General features: G+C 39.7%; 1 protein-coding gene across 3 annotated transcripts in view; it reads left to right on the forward strand.

Moving 5' to 3' along the window:
• PLXNA4 (plexin A4) overlaps nt 1-14,854 on the forward strand; it is a 1,056,784-nt gene that overhangs the window by 539,236 nt on the left and 502,694 nt on the right. For 2 of the 3 annotated variants that reach the window (XM_077264448.1, XM_077264449.1), the window contains one exon: nt 13,999-14,130. In XM_077264448.1, the coding sequence (XP_077120563.1) occupies nt 13,999-14,130 (132 nt within the window). Of the gene's footprint in view, nt 1-13,998; nt 14,131-14,277; nt 14,422-14,854 lie in introns of those variants that run through there. The other variant, XM_077264450.1, reaches the window with a different exon arrangement.

The raw sequence follows: 14,854 nt of genomic DNA on the forward strand, positions 1-14,854 counted from the left end.
ACCATCAGGAATACCGTCCGATACATGAGTCCCATTGACTTGTATTGGTATCGGGTATCGGTATCGGATTGGATTCCGATACTGTGACGGTATCGGCCGATACTTTCCGATACCGATACTTTCAAGTATCGGACGGTATCGCTCAACACTAAGAACTACAATAAGGCAATATAACCATCGCACTGGTTGAATCGTTCTGTACATCATGCTACATCTGTGGCACTGGATCAGCAATGTTCATATACTGTAGCATTTTAGCCTATGATCAGTGGCTGCATGGGGCTTATGTCTGAAACCCTGGAAAATGGGATTTGGACATTTATGCTGATGGAGCAATTGACAGTAATGTTGCAGTCACAATTCTCTTTCGGACATCATTTTTGGCTTTATACGCCTATTTGAGGCAGGCTCCAAGATGAAGTTGACTGTGTCTTAGTGCCCGCCTCAAGTAGCTGTATAAATCCAAAATTATATCCGACAGTACACACTAATTCTGCCTACAACTGTACAGTCAATGGCCCTATTAGTGCATATGCTAAAATCCATTTGCCCAGGGCTTCCAGACAGAGCTATTGACCATAGGCTAAAAACAATATAAGATATCAGGTTAATATAAAGTATGTACACTGGCGCCTAGTCACCTGAAAGGGTAGAGTAGAGTGCTGTGGGAGCTGCAAGTGGTTGCAACAGGTTCTGTGCCAACCCTGTTAAAAAGAACAACCAAGTAATGAAAAATAATTAGAACCACTGCGCTTACCCAAGAGCAACAGAACGAGCAAAAAAACTTGACTTACTTGGTAAAGAATCAGTTATTGAATATAAGAGCCACTTGTTCCCTTAGAAGCGGAGTAGAACCTGATTGTGGTATATTACTGAAAGGAATATCAGTAATATACCACAATCAGGTTCTATTCCGCTTCTAAGGGAACAAGTGGCTCTTTTATTCAATAACTGATTCTTTACCAAGTAAGTCAAGTTTATTTGCTCGTTCTGTTGCTCTTGGTTAAGCGCAGTGGTTCTAATTATTTTTCATTACTATAAGATATCAGTTTTTAACTGATGCCAATATCAGAAAAGAAAAATACTTTAATCTTGTATAGGCGGGATGAAAAATTTCTAGATATTGCTGTATTGTAGCTATTTTGGTGCCTACGTTGTAGACTTGTGTTCCTTTTTGGAAAGTAGCAGGGAACAGGAGAATAGGAGGAATGTGAGATTGTGGTACTTGCTGCAATAAGTGAACGTTACCTTTTCGAGTATTACACTATGCACTGATTTATGATGCTATGCTCTTGAGCTGCCAGTGTCTAGAACACCTAAAGCACACATTAAGTGCTTGTTCTGACGAGCATGTAATAGGGACCAATGTACTTCAATAGGGCTGATCAAATGACAATTTTTTTCACACGAACCGAGTGACAATGTGAAAAAGATTGCAGCATTGACCATTCTCACCCATTGAAGTCTAAGGGTGGGCCAGAAAAATCAGATCTCATACGGAACACTCATTTTGCATCCAATGTTTAGGAACACATTGCCATTACTAACAAAGGAAAATATATGTGATCATGGACATATTAAATTATTGGTGTATAAAAATGGATGCCACTCTGAAGGCAAATGGATGATAATATGGATGAAAATCGCCTGAATGAAATATTTTTCACACATTCGTCTTATGGTGTTTGCGTTACCCAGCCTTATTATAACAAGTTACAAAGTATTGGTGTGTTTATGGCACCTAGTGTACGAAAGTGAATAAGCGTTGAAGAGGAGACAACCAGTTCTTCAAAGAAACTGCTGCATATATTTTAGGGAAATTATCAAGGCTTCATGAGCCGTGAATTGCTTCAAAAGTCTCTTATGGCAACAGTCAGCCAGTAGGTGTAAGAAACTTTTTCCTCGCAGTCTGCATCCGATAGGTGTATTCAATCTCCAGCCTTTGTACAATAGACACTTGTATTGTCTCTGAACTTCTGACCTTGCCTTGTCTGTCTCTGACCTCCTGTTGAAATCGCTTTGTCTCCAGTTACACTGACCGGGTTACTGCCGCTCCCTGACAGAGGATCTCTGCCACAGCCAGAGTTCACTCTGTAACTTATACTTGTCTGGCAATAAGGTGAAAGCATCAGGATATTTAACACTTTCCCCCGCAGAGATAATTGATGCAAGTGTAAAATGTCATATTGCTATTAGCAGAATTATACATTAACTATGAAATGTAGACAAGATACATTGCTTGTTGTTGATATTGCAGTATAATGGGAATGGCCATTTAATGAGTGGGTATCATTACATCATTTGCCATCATTTGGCAGATGAAAAGTGCACTAAATCTGCAAGCAAGAAACGTGTTGTTATTATTTATACAGTTTTTATTTCTTACAAACTGTTTTGAAAACTAAAGGCGAAGAACGGCAAAGACTATTAAATGACTGCCGACCGACAAATATGTTGCCAGTCAGCATTTGTTGTAAATGGACCTTTAGCTCAATCTGTTTTGCCTGCATCACCTAGTGAAATAGTTACACTTAACATAAATCACCATAGAAAGTTGTTTTCTGCAACTAGTAAATAGTGAAGAATTATTTACTTGTTAAAAGGGTTGTTTATCATTTTATTGTGGCCATCGGCTCGTTCTCAGACTATGGTGACTTGATGGATGAATGCTCTGTAGGAAGATAGATCTTGTGCAAACCTAGATAGGTCCGCCAGGGTCTTCATTATCTTGATAGTATAAAGCCATTGGGTTGCTGGTCTTCCTTGTTCCTTCTATTCTCCCTTCTCCAGTGATTGCTCTCTTTGTATGATGTGTCCAAAGTAGGTGTAGTTTGGTGATCCATGCTTCAAGTGACATGTCTGACTTGATTTATTCTCAAATTGATTTTTTTTGGTTCTTCTTGCCGTCCATAGTATTGATAACATCCTTCTCCAGCACCAGATTTTCAATGCATTGATTCTTCTTCTGTCTTGTTTCTTTATCGTCCAGGTTTCACTTCCGTATGTTACCACAGAAAAAAAACAAACTATGTATAAGTTGTGTCTTTGTAGCCAGTGAAATATTCCTTGATTTGGAGGCCTTGTCCTGTGACTTTATTGTTAATTTGCCCATAGCTATAAGGCTGTACAGGATTAAAAAAACAAAACAAGGATAGATTCTTCAAACAGCACCACATCTGGGTTCAGGCTGAGTATAGTACTGCAGCTCAGTCAATTTTACTTCAAAAGAGTTTAAATTAAATACTAATTTCTAAAATATCTATCAGTATGTTGGTCTATCTATCTATCTATCTATCTATCTATCTATCTATCTAGCTATCTATCAAAAGCCCTTAAAATCAATGCATTGTGATAGTCACAAGTCAGTTAGAAGTTAAATGTAAAGTCAGTAATGTAACGTAAGATGTCAGTAGACTGAGATTCTTTTTGTTTCTCATTCAGGTCTGTGTCACCATTAATTAGCCCAGACTAGATTGTGACATCACATTTTCCTCCTAGTATAAATTTCCAAAGACAAGGGCAATGAGGGGGAAACATTACTCTAGTCTGCTGGCCTGATGCTGAAGATGTCTTTTGTTTTGAGATTTGGATTGAGTGACTGAAACATGATCCCAATCCCACTGTACCATACAAAAGTATCACAGCAGCCTGAGAACACTTAGGAAACAATGTGCAGCTATTACTTGTCTCTATAAATGAGTAATACACATAATTAACCCATAAATTATGCAATTTTGCACAGCATAATTGCCTATATGGGTGCACATTAGCAAAGAAAACAAGGCCACTAGATACGCAACCTGCAAGTAGTAGTGCAAATGCATAGATTGCTTGAGATTGCTTGGCTGTATTCCCATGTTATTAGCCATATATGTTAGCAAATTTGTAAAGAAAAAATCCACACACATGATAATATACACGGTGGGCCATGTATATGGATACACCTAAATAAAATGGGAATGGTTAGTGATATCAACTTCCTGTTTGTGGCAAATTAGTATTTGGGAGGGGGAAAACTTTTCAACATGGGTGGTGACCATGGTGGCCATTTTGAAGTCGGCCATTTTGGATGTAACTTTATAAATGGCCCACCCCGATGTATCCATATAAATGGCCCACCCTGTATTTATGGCTATGTTGTAGAATGTTACCGACAAGTATTACAATGTAGTACACATAATTCTTTCTGTGATTGTGTAATTAATATCTTTGAATGGTCATCTGTGCTATGCTATACCAACTGCCCATGCCTACTATGGTTACATGGTAACTACAGCCAACCACAGGGGTGGATACACCATTGGTGCAGCCTGTGCCCCCACACATGGGCCCAGTGGCTAATGGGGCCCATTTACCCCCCAAAGCAGGTGGAATTGTGCATTATGATGAGCTATTGGGCTGTAAAGGGTCCATATATTGTTCTAGCACAGCGGCCCTCTTCTGTCTCTGTTCGCCAGTGGCTTACCTGCACAATATATTTCCTACTTTCCTGTTATAGCAGAGTTGCTTACTTTGCCCTCCAGCTACTGTATATCTTTTGGAAATAGCTTTTGCAAAAGTTTTTACCTTAATTCTAAAAAAACCCTGATGTGCCTTAAACTAAGCAGAATGAGTGCAATCTCTAGTAAGTGTATGAGGAGCTTTGTCCCAATTTTGTAGCCTGGTGACATTTTCTAATTAACCCCTATGGTATGAATTAAACCATGGAGTACAGAAGTTTTTCCTATCTTCTCGAAATAAACTGAAGTAATGCCCATATTCTCCCGCCTGTGACCTGCAGGGAAATGCAGCTCTGGAATCAAACTCTAAGACTCAAACAAGTTGAATACACAAAGGGTATGTGTAAAGCATGTTGTTCTTATATAGAAAGGCAGGATTCTGTATAAGTATATGCCAATGGCACAGACAGTTGTAAGACAACTCAGTGCTACTACAATATTGTGATTGACATAGGATTTATTTAAGCTACAACTACATTGTTATATCCAATTCAGTTTACTCGCCACCAGACAAATTGGATCTTATGTCTAAACTATAGTTCAAGTGACTAAGCTGTCCAATGCATTGATTGAGATGTTTGTAGAAGTTAGAAAATGTAAGTCGTCTTTATGCTGGTTGCTATATGTAGATCTAAATATTTTTTATGTTCTTTCTTACACGGGACCCCAAATCTCTAATGATGGATGAGAGACACATAAGGAACAAAAAGGTTCAGCTAATGCTGCTTGAGTGAAATTACTGAAAATGCGGCATCCATTGTCGTCAGTTTCTAACGGATTCGGCAAGAAATAGGCAGCAATGGATGCACATTGACTCCAGTTTAAAAAAAAAAAACAGATCCAGTTGTGTGAGCACAGCTTTTTCCTAACGGATTTCTGCTGGATCCATTCTAACAGATCATTACTGGAAGTGTGAACATATTCTGAGAAGTAATTATTGACTCTAAAGGTACCGTTACACTAAACGACTTACCAACGATCACGACCAGCGATACGACCTGGCCGTGATCGTTGGTAAGTCATTGTGTGGTCGCTGGGGAGCTGTCACACAGACAGCTCTCTCCAGCGACCAACGATCAGGGGAACGACTTCGGCATCGTTGAAACTGTCTTCAACGATGCCGAAGTCCCCCTGCAGCACCCGGGTAACCAGGGTAAACATCGGGTTACTAAGTGCAGGGCCGCGCTTAATAACCCGATATTTACCCTGGTTACCATTGTAAAAGTAAAAAAAAAAACACTAGATACTCACATTCTGATGTCTGTCACGTCCCCCGCCGGTGTCCACAGGGTTAAAACAGCTTTTGGCAAGAGCGCTGCTAATATGCACACGCTGCTGCCGAGAGCTTCCCTGCACTGAATGTGTCAGCACTGGCAGTAACAGCGGTGACGTCACCGCTGTGCTCTGCTTTACGGCTGGCGCTGACACAGTCAGTGCAGGGAAGCTCTCGGCAGCAGCGCGTGCATATTAGCAGCACTCCTGCCGAAAGCAGTTTTAACCCTGTGGACGCCGGGGGACGTGACAGACATCAGAATGTGAGTATGTAGTGTTTTTTTTTTAACTTTTACAATGGTAACCAGGGTAAATATCGGGTTACTAAGCGCAGCCCTGCACTTAGTAACCCGATGTTTACCCTGGTTACCCAGGTGCTGCAGGGGTACTTCGGCATCGTTGAAGACAGTTTCAACGATGCCGAAGTCGTTCCCCTGATCGTTGGTCGCTGGAGAGAGCTGTCTGTGTAACAGCTCCCCAGCGACCACACAACGACTACCCTGCGCTTAGTAACCTGATATTTACCCTGGCTACAAGTGAACACATCGCTGGATCGGCGTCACACACGCCGATCCAGCGATGACAGCAGGTGATCAGCGACCAAAAAAAGGTACTGATCATTCCCATCAACCAACGATCTCCCAGCAGGGGCCTGATCGTTAATCGCTGTCACACATAATAGATCTTTAGCGGGATCGTGGCTACGTCACCAAAAGCGTGACGTTGCAACAATATCGTTAACAATATCGTTATGTGTGACTCAGCCTTAAAGGTACCGTCACACTAAGCGACGCTGCAGCGATAGCGACAACGATGCCGATCGCTGCAGCGTCGCTGTTTGATCGCTGGAGAGCTGTCACACAGACCGCTCTCCAGTGACCAACGATGCCAAGGTCCCTGGGTAACCAGGGTAAACATCGGGTTGCTAAGCGCAGGGCCGCGCTTAGTAACCCGATGTTTACCCTGGTTACCAGAGTAAAATGTAAAAAAAACAAACAGTACATACTTACATGCGTCCCCCGGCGTCCGCTTCCTGCAATGACTGAGCGCCGGCAGTAGCAGGGCACAGCGGTGACGTCACCGCTGTGCTGTGGTTTCACTTTCACTTTGCGGCACTCAGTCAGTGTGGGAAGCGGACGCCGGGGGACGCATGTAAGTATGTGCTGTTTGTTTTTTTTACATTTTACGCTGGTAACCAGGGTAAACATCGGGTTACTAAGCGCGGCCCTGCGCTTAGTAACCCGATATTTACCCTGGTTACCAGTGTAAAACATCGCTGGTATCGTTGCTTTTGCTGTCAAACACAACGATACACGGCGATCGGACGACCAAATAAAGTTCTGAACTTTATTCAGCGACCAGCGACATCACAGCAGGATCCTGATCGCTGCTGCGTGTCAAACTAAACGATATCGCTAGCCAGGACGCTGCAACGTCACGGATCGCTAGCGATATCGTTTAGTGTGACGGTACCTTAAGCCTCTTTTCACTTCATTTGTGATGTTTACATTAGTTGGTTTAGAGGACATTTGCTGACTTGGGTCCCTTGACATGCAACTCTCTTTTTTTGTCCTAAATACAATCCTAAAGAGATAAGCCCTTTGCTAACAGTGATTAAGCATAGACTACAAAAGGATAGGAAGACTTCAAGAGATCTTTTTTTCCACAAGACTTGATATTTAATGATAGTAGTAGGTCACATTGTTATTTCAGTTTATGGGAGCTTTGGGGGATAGGATCACATTTAACCTTTCTTTTATTTGAGGTTGAACAAAGGTTCCTTCATCCTTTTAATGCCCAACGATAGATACAATTGTAAATCAATGTACTATTTATATTTGGCTTTGTTGGGTCTTCAAAATGCCAGTTTTTACATTATGTATTACATATGTAGCCCATGTATATACAGCCCTGTACATCAAAAGACAGTCTGATATAGTCACTATTGAATGTTGATTTTTTTATAGTAATAATTTATATAGATCACAGAATTATTGATGCTGTTTCGTACCCCCCCATGTTATCTTACTAAAAGTGCATTATTTACTTCATTACACCCCAATGCTCCAAATTGCCATAAGTAAGGCCATGATAAAACACTAGGTCTTAAGTGAGATTGTGAAGATTACCTGTTCTGATAATTCAACACCCTTGTAAATCTTCTATTGCCGAGCCATATTCTGCACATATAAGATGATAACATTATATTACTCATTCGTATTTTAGCCAAAATGATCTTAAATGGGCATAATAATGCTTCTATAAAAGAATATCATGATAAGTGAAGAAAAGTATCATCATTCAAAGTGATGGATGTGATATGAAGAAAGGAGTGAATACTGATACTTAATCCAAAACTGTAAAGGGAGCTAAAACTTCATGAGTTCATACTTTTGACATCTCTCATAGATACGTAGAAATGAACAGTTGAAAGATAGAAGCCATACTATTCAATTGTTTCTGAATATGAGAATACTTTGGACAAAATAACCTTATCAGACTTTCTGCATAGCAATCTCAAGCTGAAAAGGAAAATTGGGCATAGTGGTTTGATCAATAGTGAAGGAAAATGGAACTTAAATCAATGGAACAGCATGAATTCATCATCATAATAGTAATAATGTTCTGACATTAGATTAGAAAACAGTTGTTTCTCCTTGTTCAATATTCACCTGCTTTGATAAATGTGACTGGAAAATAGCCATACCATTAGCGAAATGGGTATTTTAATGTAACTAATTAACTTCACTCCAAGGTAAAAGATTCTAATTAGTTGGGTTAGGGTTCATTCAGACATCTGTTTTTGACTTACGAGACTATCTATGTTTTTCAAGGAAAGAACCTGTACCCATTATAGTCTATAGGGTTGTACACATGTCCATGTATTTTTACAAACCATATGGTTGACACCAAAACACAGAGACTAGAGATGAGTGCAACAGAACTGTAAAGTTCTGGTTCATTCCAGACACCTAGTGCTGTACTTCGAACACAAACTTCTCCTGGAAGTCCGTTTTACAGTTCGAGAGTGAGAGGAGGAGAGAGAGAGAGATTATCCAGCTCCAAAGTTTGGGTTCCCTTTGATTTCTATGGAGTTCAGGTTCAAGTTCGGGCACAGTTCTGATACCCAAACCAAATTTTGGACTACTGTTCGGTTGAACCCAACAACCCAAACTTCCACAGGTCCACTCATCCCTAACAGGCACATGTACAATACTATTCTGGTTAATGAATCAAACTCACCAATACAAGTGGATGGCTCCGTGAAAAAAATTGAAAAGTACTGGGATGACATCTGTGTGCTGTTCGATTTTATTGTTTGTTTGATAAGAGAAGTTTGAGAAAACTTCTCGCATGCAAAAAAGCAAATGGAACCCTTAAGTTTGAAAACTGTTTGTAGAGTAGACCCGCTTTTGCTACTCAGCAGGATGTAGGGTCTGGCTTTTCTAATCCATTCTGGCCCTTTTTTTCCAAACTGTCAAAGTGAACATCCCATATAAGTCTCACTCATCTGAAAACCACCATATTCAGGTTTGACTACTGTTAGTATCGCTCTAGAGTCTTGTCTAAAGGTACCTTCACACTAAACGATATTGCTAGCGATCCGTGACATTGCAGCATCCTGGCTAGCGATATCGTTGTGTTTGACACGCAGCAGCGATCAGGATCCTGCTGTGATATCGCTGGTCGTTGAACAAAGTTCAGAACTTTATTTGGTCGTCAGACCGGCGTGTATCGTCGTGTTTGACACCAAAAGCAACGATACCAGCGATGTTTTACACTGGTAACCAGGGTAAACATTGGGTTACTAAGCGCAGGGCCACGCTTAGTAACCCGATGTTTACCCTGGTTACCAGTGTAAAATGTAAAAAAACCAAACAGTACATACTCACCTTCGTGTCCCCCGGTGTCCGCTTCCCACACTGACTGAGCGCCGTAAAGTGAAAGTGAAAGTACAGCACAGCGGTGACGTCACCGCTCTGCTATTAGGGCCGGCGCTCAGTCAGTGCAGGAAGCGGACGCCGGGGGATGCGAATGTAAGTATGTACTGTTTGTTTTTTTTACATTTTACGCTGGTAACCAGGGTAAACATCGGGTTACTAAGCGCGACCCTGCGCTTAGTAACCCGATGTTTACCCTGGTTACCCGGGGACCTCGGCATCGTTGGTCGCTGGAGAGCGGTCTGTGTGATAGCTCTCCAGCGATCAAACAGCGACGCTGCAGCGATCGGCATCGTTGTCGCTATCGCTGCAGCGTCGCTTAATGTGAAGGTACCTTAACTTCTGATCACATCTTCACTGTGTTTAGCCAGAAGGTTTTCTAAATGGAACTGAAGTGAAATGGGGAAGGTGTAATTTGTATGTTAGATTTAGCAGCGCATTGTTGGACATGAAAGGCTGAACTACTCTTATGTCTATTTGCGTGTTCTATAGACTACTTGGGTAACAAGTGTCCACTTAATTGGACACATTTTTTATATTTCTTTTGTTTTCTTATCTTTGACATGCAAACAATTAAATAAAAGTGGAAATAGCCATTCATTTTTTTCTGAAAGAACATTGTGAAGCATGAGCGCTGATATGTCACAATACCTCCTAATCTCCGTCTTGAATGACATATGATAAGAAGGGCGCTTTGATGCATTAATACAAAGAAAGGGAATTATTGACATTAAAGTACTGCTATCAGTTCCCAGTCTGGAGTTCAATTACAAGAAAATAGACAGTCAGAACTGTTAACTTTTTCAGTGGCCTTTTCCATCATGGTACATTTAATGAACAGCCATATTAACCTTTTATCAATGCCTGAAATAGCTATAAAACAGCAATTCTACTTAGTCAAGTGATTTTGTAGGTGGAATGCTCATTTATGAAAAGTTTGCAATGTCTGTCTGTCTTTTTTTAATTTAGAGTGAATCAGTATTAATAAAGCAATGGTGTGCCGCTATAGGAACCTATATATTATTTCTAAAATAACCATGTAACGTTACAAGAATATTAACAAATGTCTTTGAATAATACATTTACAAATTCTGCTAAAAATATTAAAAGCAGATACGTTAGCTATTAAGGGAGAATTCATATAAACTGATGTTTTATATTTCAGTCTTGAGGGTTGTTCCAAGTTCTTAAATTGGTAAAATTGCAAAGTGCATATAAAAACCAGTGACTTTGCAATTTGCCTCTTAAAAATACTCTCTCTTTTCTAGAACAGAGGAATTTCTAATATTTTAGTATATAGCTTTTTGCTTAGGTTTACGGCCACCCTGCAATCTCAGATGTTACCTAGGTAAGGGGCGCGTGCAGATAGCCAGCTCTATGTTTTGGAGCCTGCTCACACTGCTCTGAAGCAGGCCGGAACACTAGATCTGACCATCTTCTGTCACCCTGGGCTTTTCCATCATGCAGTTTGGACCAGCAGTGTAACTATGACCATAGTCTGATCTGTCAATCATCAGGAGGTACAGCCGCCCCCCAGCAACATGGAAGCCAGGAGGCAGAGGAGCAGTGGCTCCTGAAGATATAATGTGAGAAAAACAGTCATTTCTACTATAATTTATGAATTGTTGTTTTTCTACTTCAGCTTTCTTGCATCCCTGCCACCTTCTCCAAGTTTCTAGAGTACTTCAATTTAAGCTGCTAACATTTTAAGAAAAAAAAGGATAGGGCAGGAAGAGTTATCTTTGTTATTTTCTAAATATTCCCTTATATAGTAAGTTGTATCTTCCATATATTACAATGGTGTGGCAGCAGGTATGCTTGATCACCGGTCTATACAACTCCTCTTCAGTGCAAAAATATTGTTGAGGAGGATTGGATTACTTAAAAACTTTATCTTACATGACAAATTGTCAGTGTAATTTCATAATTGTTTTTGACATGTCATAAAAACATATTAGAAGTTTGGATCGGCTGGGGTCTGGATGCTGAGACCCTCCCTCACACATTGATACCTAAAAGTAGTAGAAGAGGAACCAGCTGTGTACTGCTATCTGATATATAAGACTCTCTTCATATTATTTTTATTGAGCCCATTTCCTGACTGAGAGGAGAGCAGTGCCTAGCTGAGCACTTCTGCTCCTACCTTTATCGATCACTCGGGTCTAACTGGCTGGACCCTACGTTACAAGCATTTTGCCATGTTTTTATGCCTTCATTTATTATTTGCAGTGAGTTACTCTGTATATCATAAACTTATGGTTATGACGACATATGAAGAACGCATACTAACACATTAGGGTTTTGGAATATTCTACTATACATTGATCCCAGTTTTGTCATTTCTAAGCATATTTTTCCTAAACCATGCTGCTTCTCAATGGACTTCAGGAACCACACCCACTACCTCCAGCTTTGTACCTTTTATATGAAGGGTACCTTTATCATGGACTTCACAAGGAACGTTTGTCTATTGTCCATCTGACATTGGGCTCAGCCGGAATACAAAGCTGTGTCTGGCAGCAGTGAAGCGGTTTTTGGGTTAAAGACCCAAGTCAAGTCAACTAGAGGCAACTTGAGAACACAAAGCTAGACGTAGAGCAGATGTTCTCTCAATAGGCATCTTACAGTCTGTCCTGCTTTGATAAAGCTTTCAGTGTTTCTCACCTGCTTACATAGCTTGCAGTTTTCATATATTATTACACTGCAGATAGCATTTCACAGTTCTGTTACTGCGTGGGCAGCACAATTTTAAACCACATCATATTTAATGTTAAGACATGTGTGGCTTGTACTTTACAAAACGCTGCAAAAGTAATATACTTTATTGTGAATTAAGATTTTTAATATCTTATGACTTCCAGTCTTGAAAATAAGGATAAGATAAGTAACAAAATGAGATGTAATTTTTTTTTAAAGGAGAGTCTAAAAACAAGCAGAAATTCACTCTTTTTTTGTCTTGTTTGTTATGAAAGCAAAAGAGATAATAATTGATAGATTGAGAAAGATTACATGAATGTGAGCAAATATTTATCTAAAGTGTGCAGTTATGCGCATATGCATGTGTGTGCACATTTGTGTGCATGTGTTTGCATGTGCACGTACATTTATGTGTGCATGTGTGTGCGTGTGTGTGCACATTTGTGTTCATATGTGTGCGTGTGTGTTTGCACATTTGTGTGCATGTGTTTGCATGTGTGCGTACATTTGTGTGCATATGTGTGTGTGTGTTCACATTTGTGTGCATGTGTGTGCGTGTGTCTGCACATTTGTGTGCATGTGTGTGCGTGTGTGTGCATGTGCCCTTTATTCTGCTGTTCAGTCTTTAGCGAAACCTTTCTTAGCTGAACAAAATACATTATGGGTTCCATGTGACTCCAAGCCAACTAAATAATAATCATTTTGATTTATATAGTTTTCGATTTATCAATGGACAAGTCATCTTTTTTGTTATGCCTGGATCTGTCTTTGTATTTTCACCACAAGAATTTCACGGGCCATTTCAATGTGTAACCTGCTGTCAATCAAGCAGTTTTACCTGCTGAGATCTATTTGTATGACTTTCAATTTTTGTTCTTTATAAACTGATCAGGGACTAGGAGACATTTTTGGCAAGTTAAGCTTTTAAAAGTGCTGACAACTTAATTTGGCTTCAGCATTAAAAAGTGAGTGACCTCTGTAACTCTTAAGAGTCAACATGGGTATGACAGAAACTTTCATTATTCAGCACAAGGAGAGCCAATCCAGACTCGGTGCAGTGGAAATGCAGTACATATTGCAGCACCTATTAAATATTCGAAAAGTGTTATCAGGTTTAATTTATGTACCTAATATAATATATTGTAGATGACAATGTTCTAAGGGATGAAGAAAGATCAGTGTCATCTCTCGGCAATCACAAAATGTCTTCATTTCTTACACAAAGTCTACAAGTATATAAAGGAATAAGGTGTCCACAGACCCTGGTCACTGTAAATGAGAGTTAACTATTCAGTACTTTTGGAACATTACAGGCCTTAGTCGACAATAATTCTGTCATCTGATATTTAACAACAAAATGAAATATATATATATATATATATATATATATATATATATATATATATATATAATATTTCCATTGTTGATAATGGCTCTGTGTTTTGTGTTGAATATTATTACAATAATTATCATAACCATTCTCTATGAATAGCAATCTGTTTTGCTACCAAGCAACATTATTAAAATATTAACCTTATCATTATTACTTTTCATATTAGACTAAATCACTTATGTCTTTTTTATTTCAGATTCGAGTCGATGGCCCCTTCAGTGGAGCAGTACAGTATGAAACCATCCAGGTGGTGGAGTCTGGCCCTGTTTTAAGAGATATGGCCTTTACAAAGAACGAAGAACAGCTCTTTGTCATGTCGGAGAAGCAGGTTGGTTCTTTTATATATGGTTCTGTGGAAGTTTTGTTTCATTTAACATTTTAGAAGTGGATTGCCATTAGTTTAAAAAAGCCTAAAAGGAAATTCTGGATTAATATAAATGATCATCTGCTCAGTATCGTCATTTTTTTGGGCCAGGATGAAGAGGAATTGCGAAGATTGTCTTTCCCTTTAGGAGACTTGTCCTGTCCAACATTATATTGACAGCCTTTTTAGTTAAATGATACTTTATAATGCTTAATTTTGTCAGGTGGCAGCTTTAGAGCGAAAATTAAAACTACATTTGAGGTTCATTTACACTGCATGATAATCTGAACATGCTGTTGATCATCCAACAAATGAACAAAATGCTTATTCATCTGGGAATTGATCTTTTTGTGCTGCACAAAAAAAATCACAGTACTTGGCAGCAAATCATTCTGTGTATACAGGACCTGTGCTGCCGAGCACAATGGCAGTCGATCTGCTCTCTATTACGCATCTGAAGCAGAGTCGGCAAGTGGCAATTGAATGACCGGCAAGAATGTTGTCAGTTAGCAGTAGTTTACCTTTACCAATCGTGCAGTGTAAACAGTGCCTTACTGCCAGGGTCCTGCGCAGATAAATGCTATTCACTTGGGTCTCTGCTAGTGAATAACTGATAACCTGGTTCTTGTTAGGCTACAATGAGGACATAGAGGACAACACATTTATCATGAGGTAAAACCAATACTCT

The sequence above is a fragment of the Ranitomeya variabilis genome, chromosome 5 (genome assembly GCF_051348905.1).
Source record: "Ranitomeya variabilis isolate aRanVar5 chromosome 5, aRanVar5.hap1, whole genome shotgun sequence".
In the NCBI taxonomy this organism is placed as follows: domain Eukaryota; kingdom Metazoa; phylum Chordata; class Amphibia; order Anura; family Dendrobatidae; genus Ranitomeya; species Ranitomeya variabilis.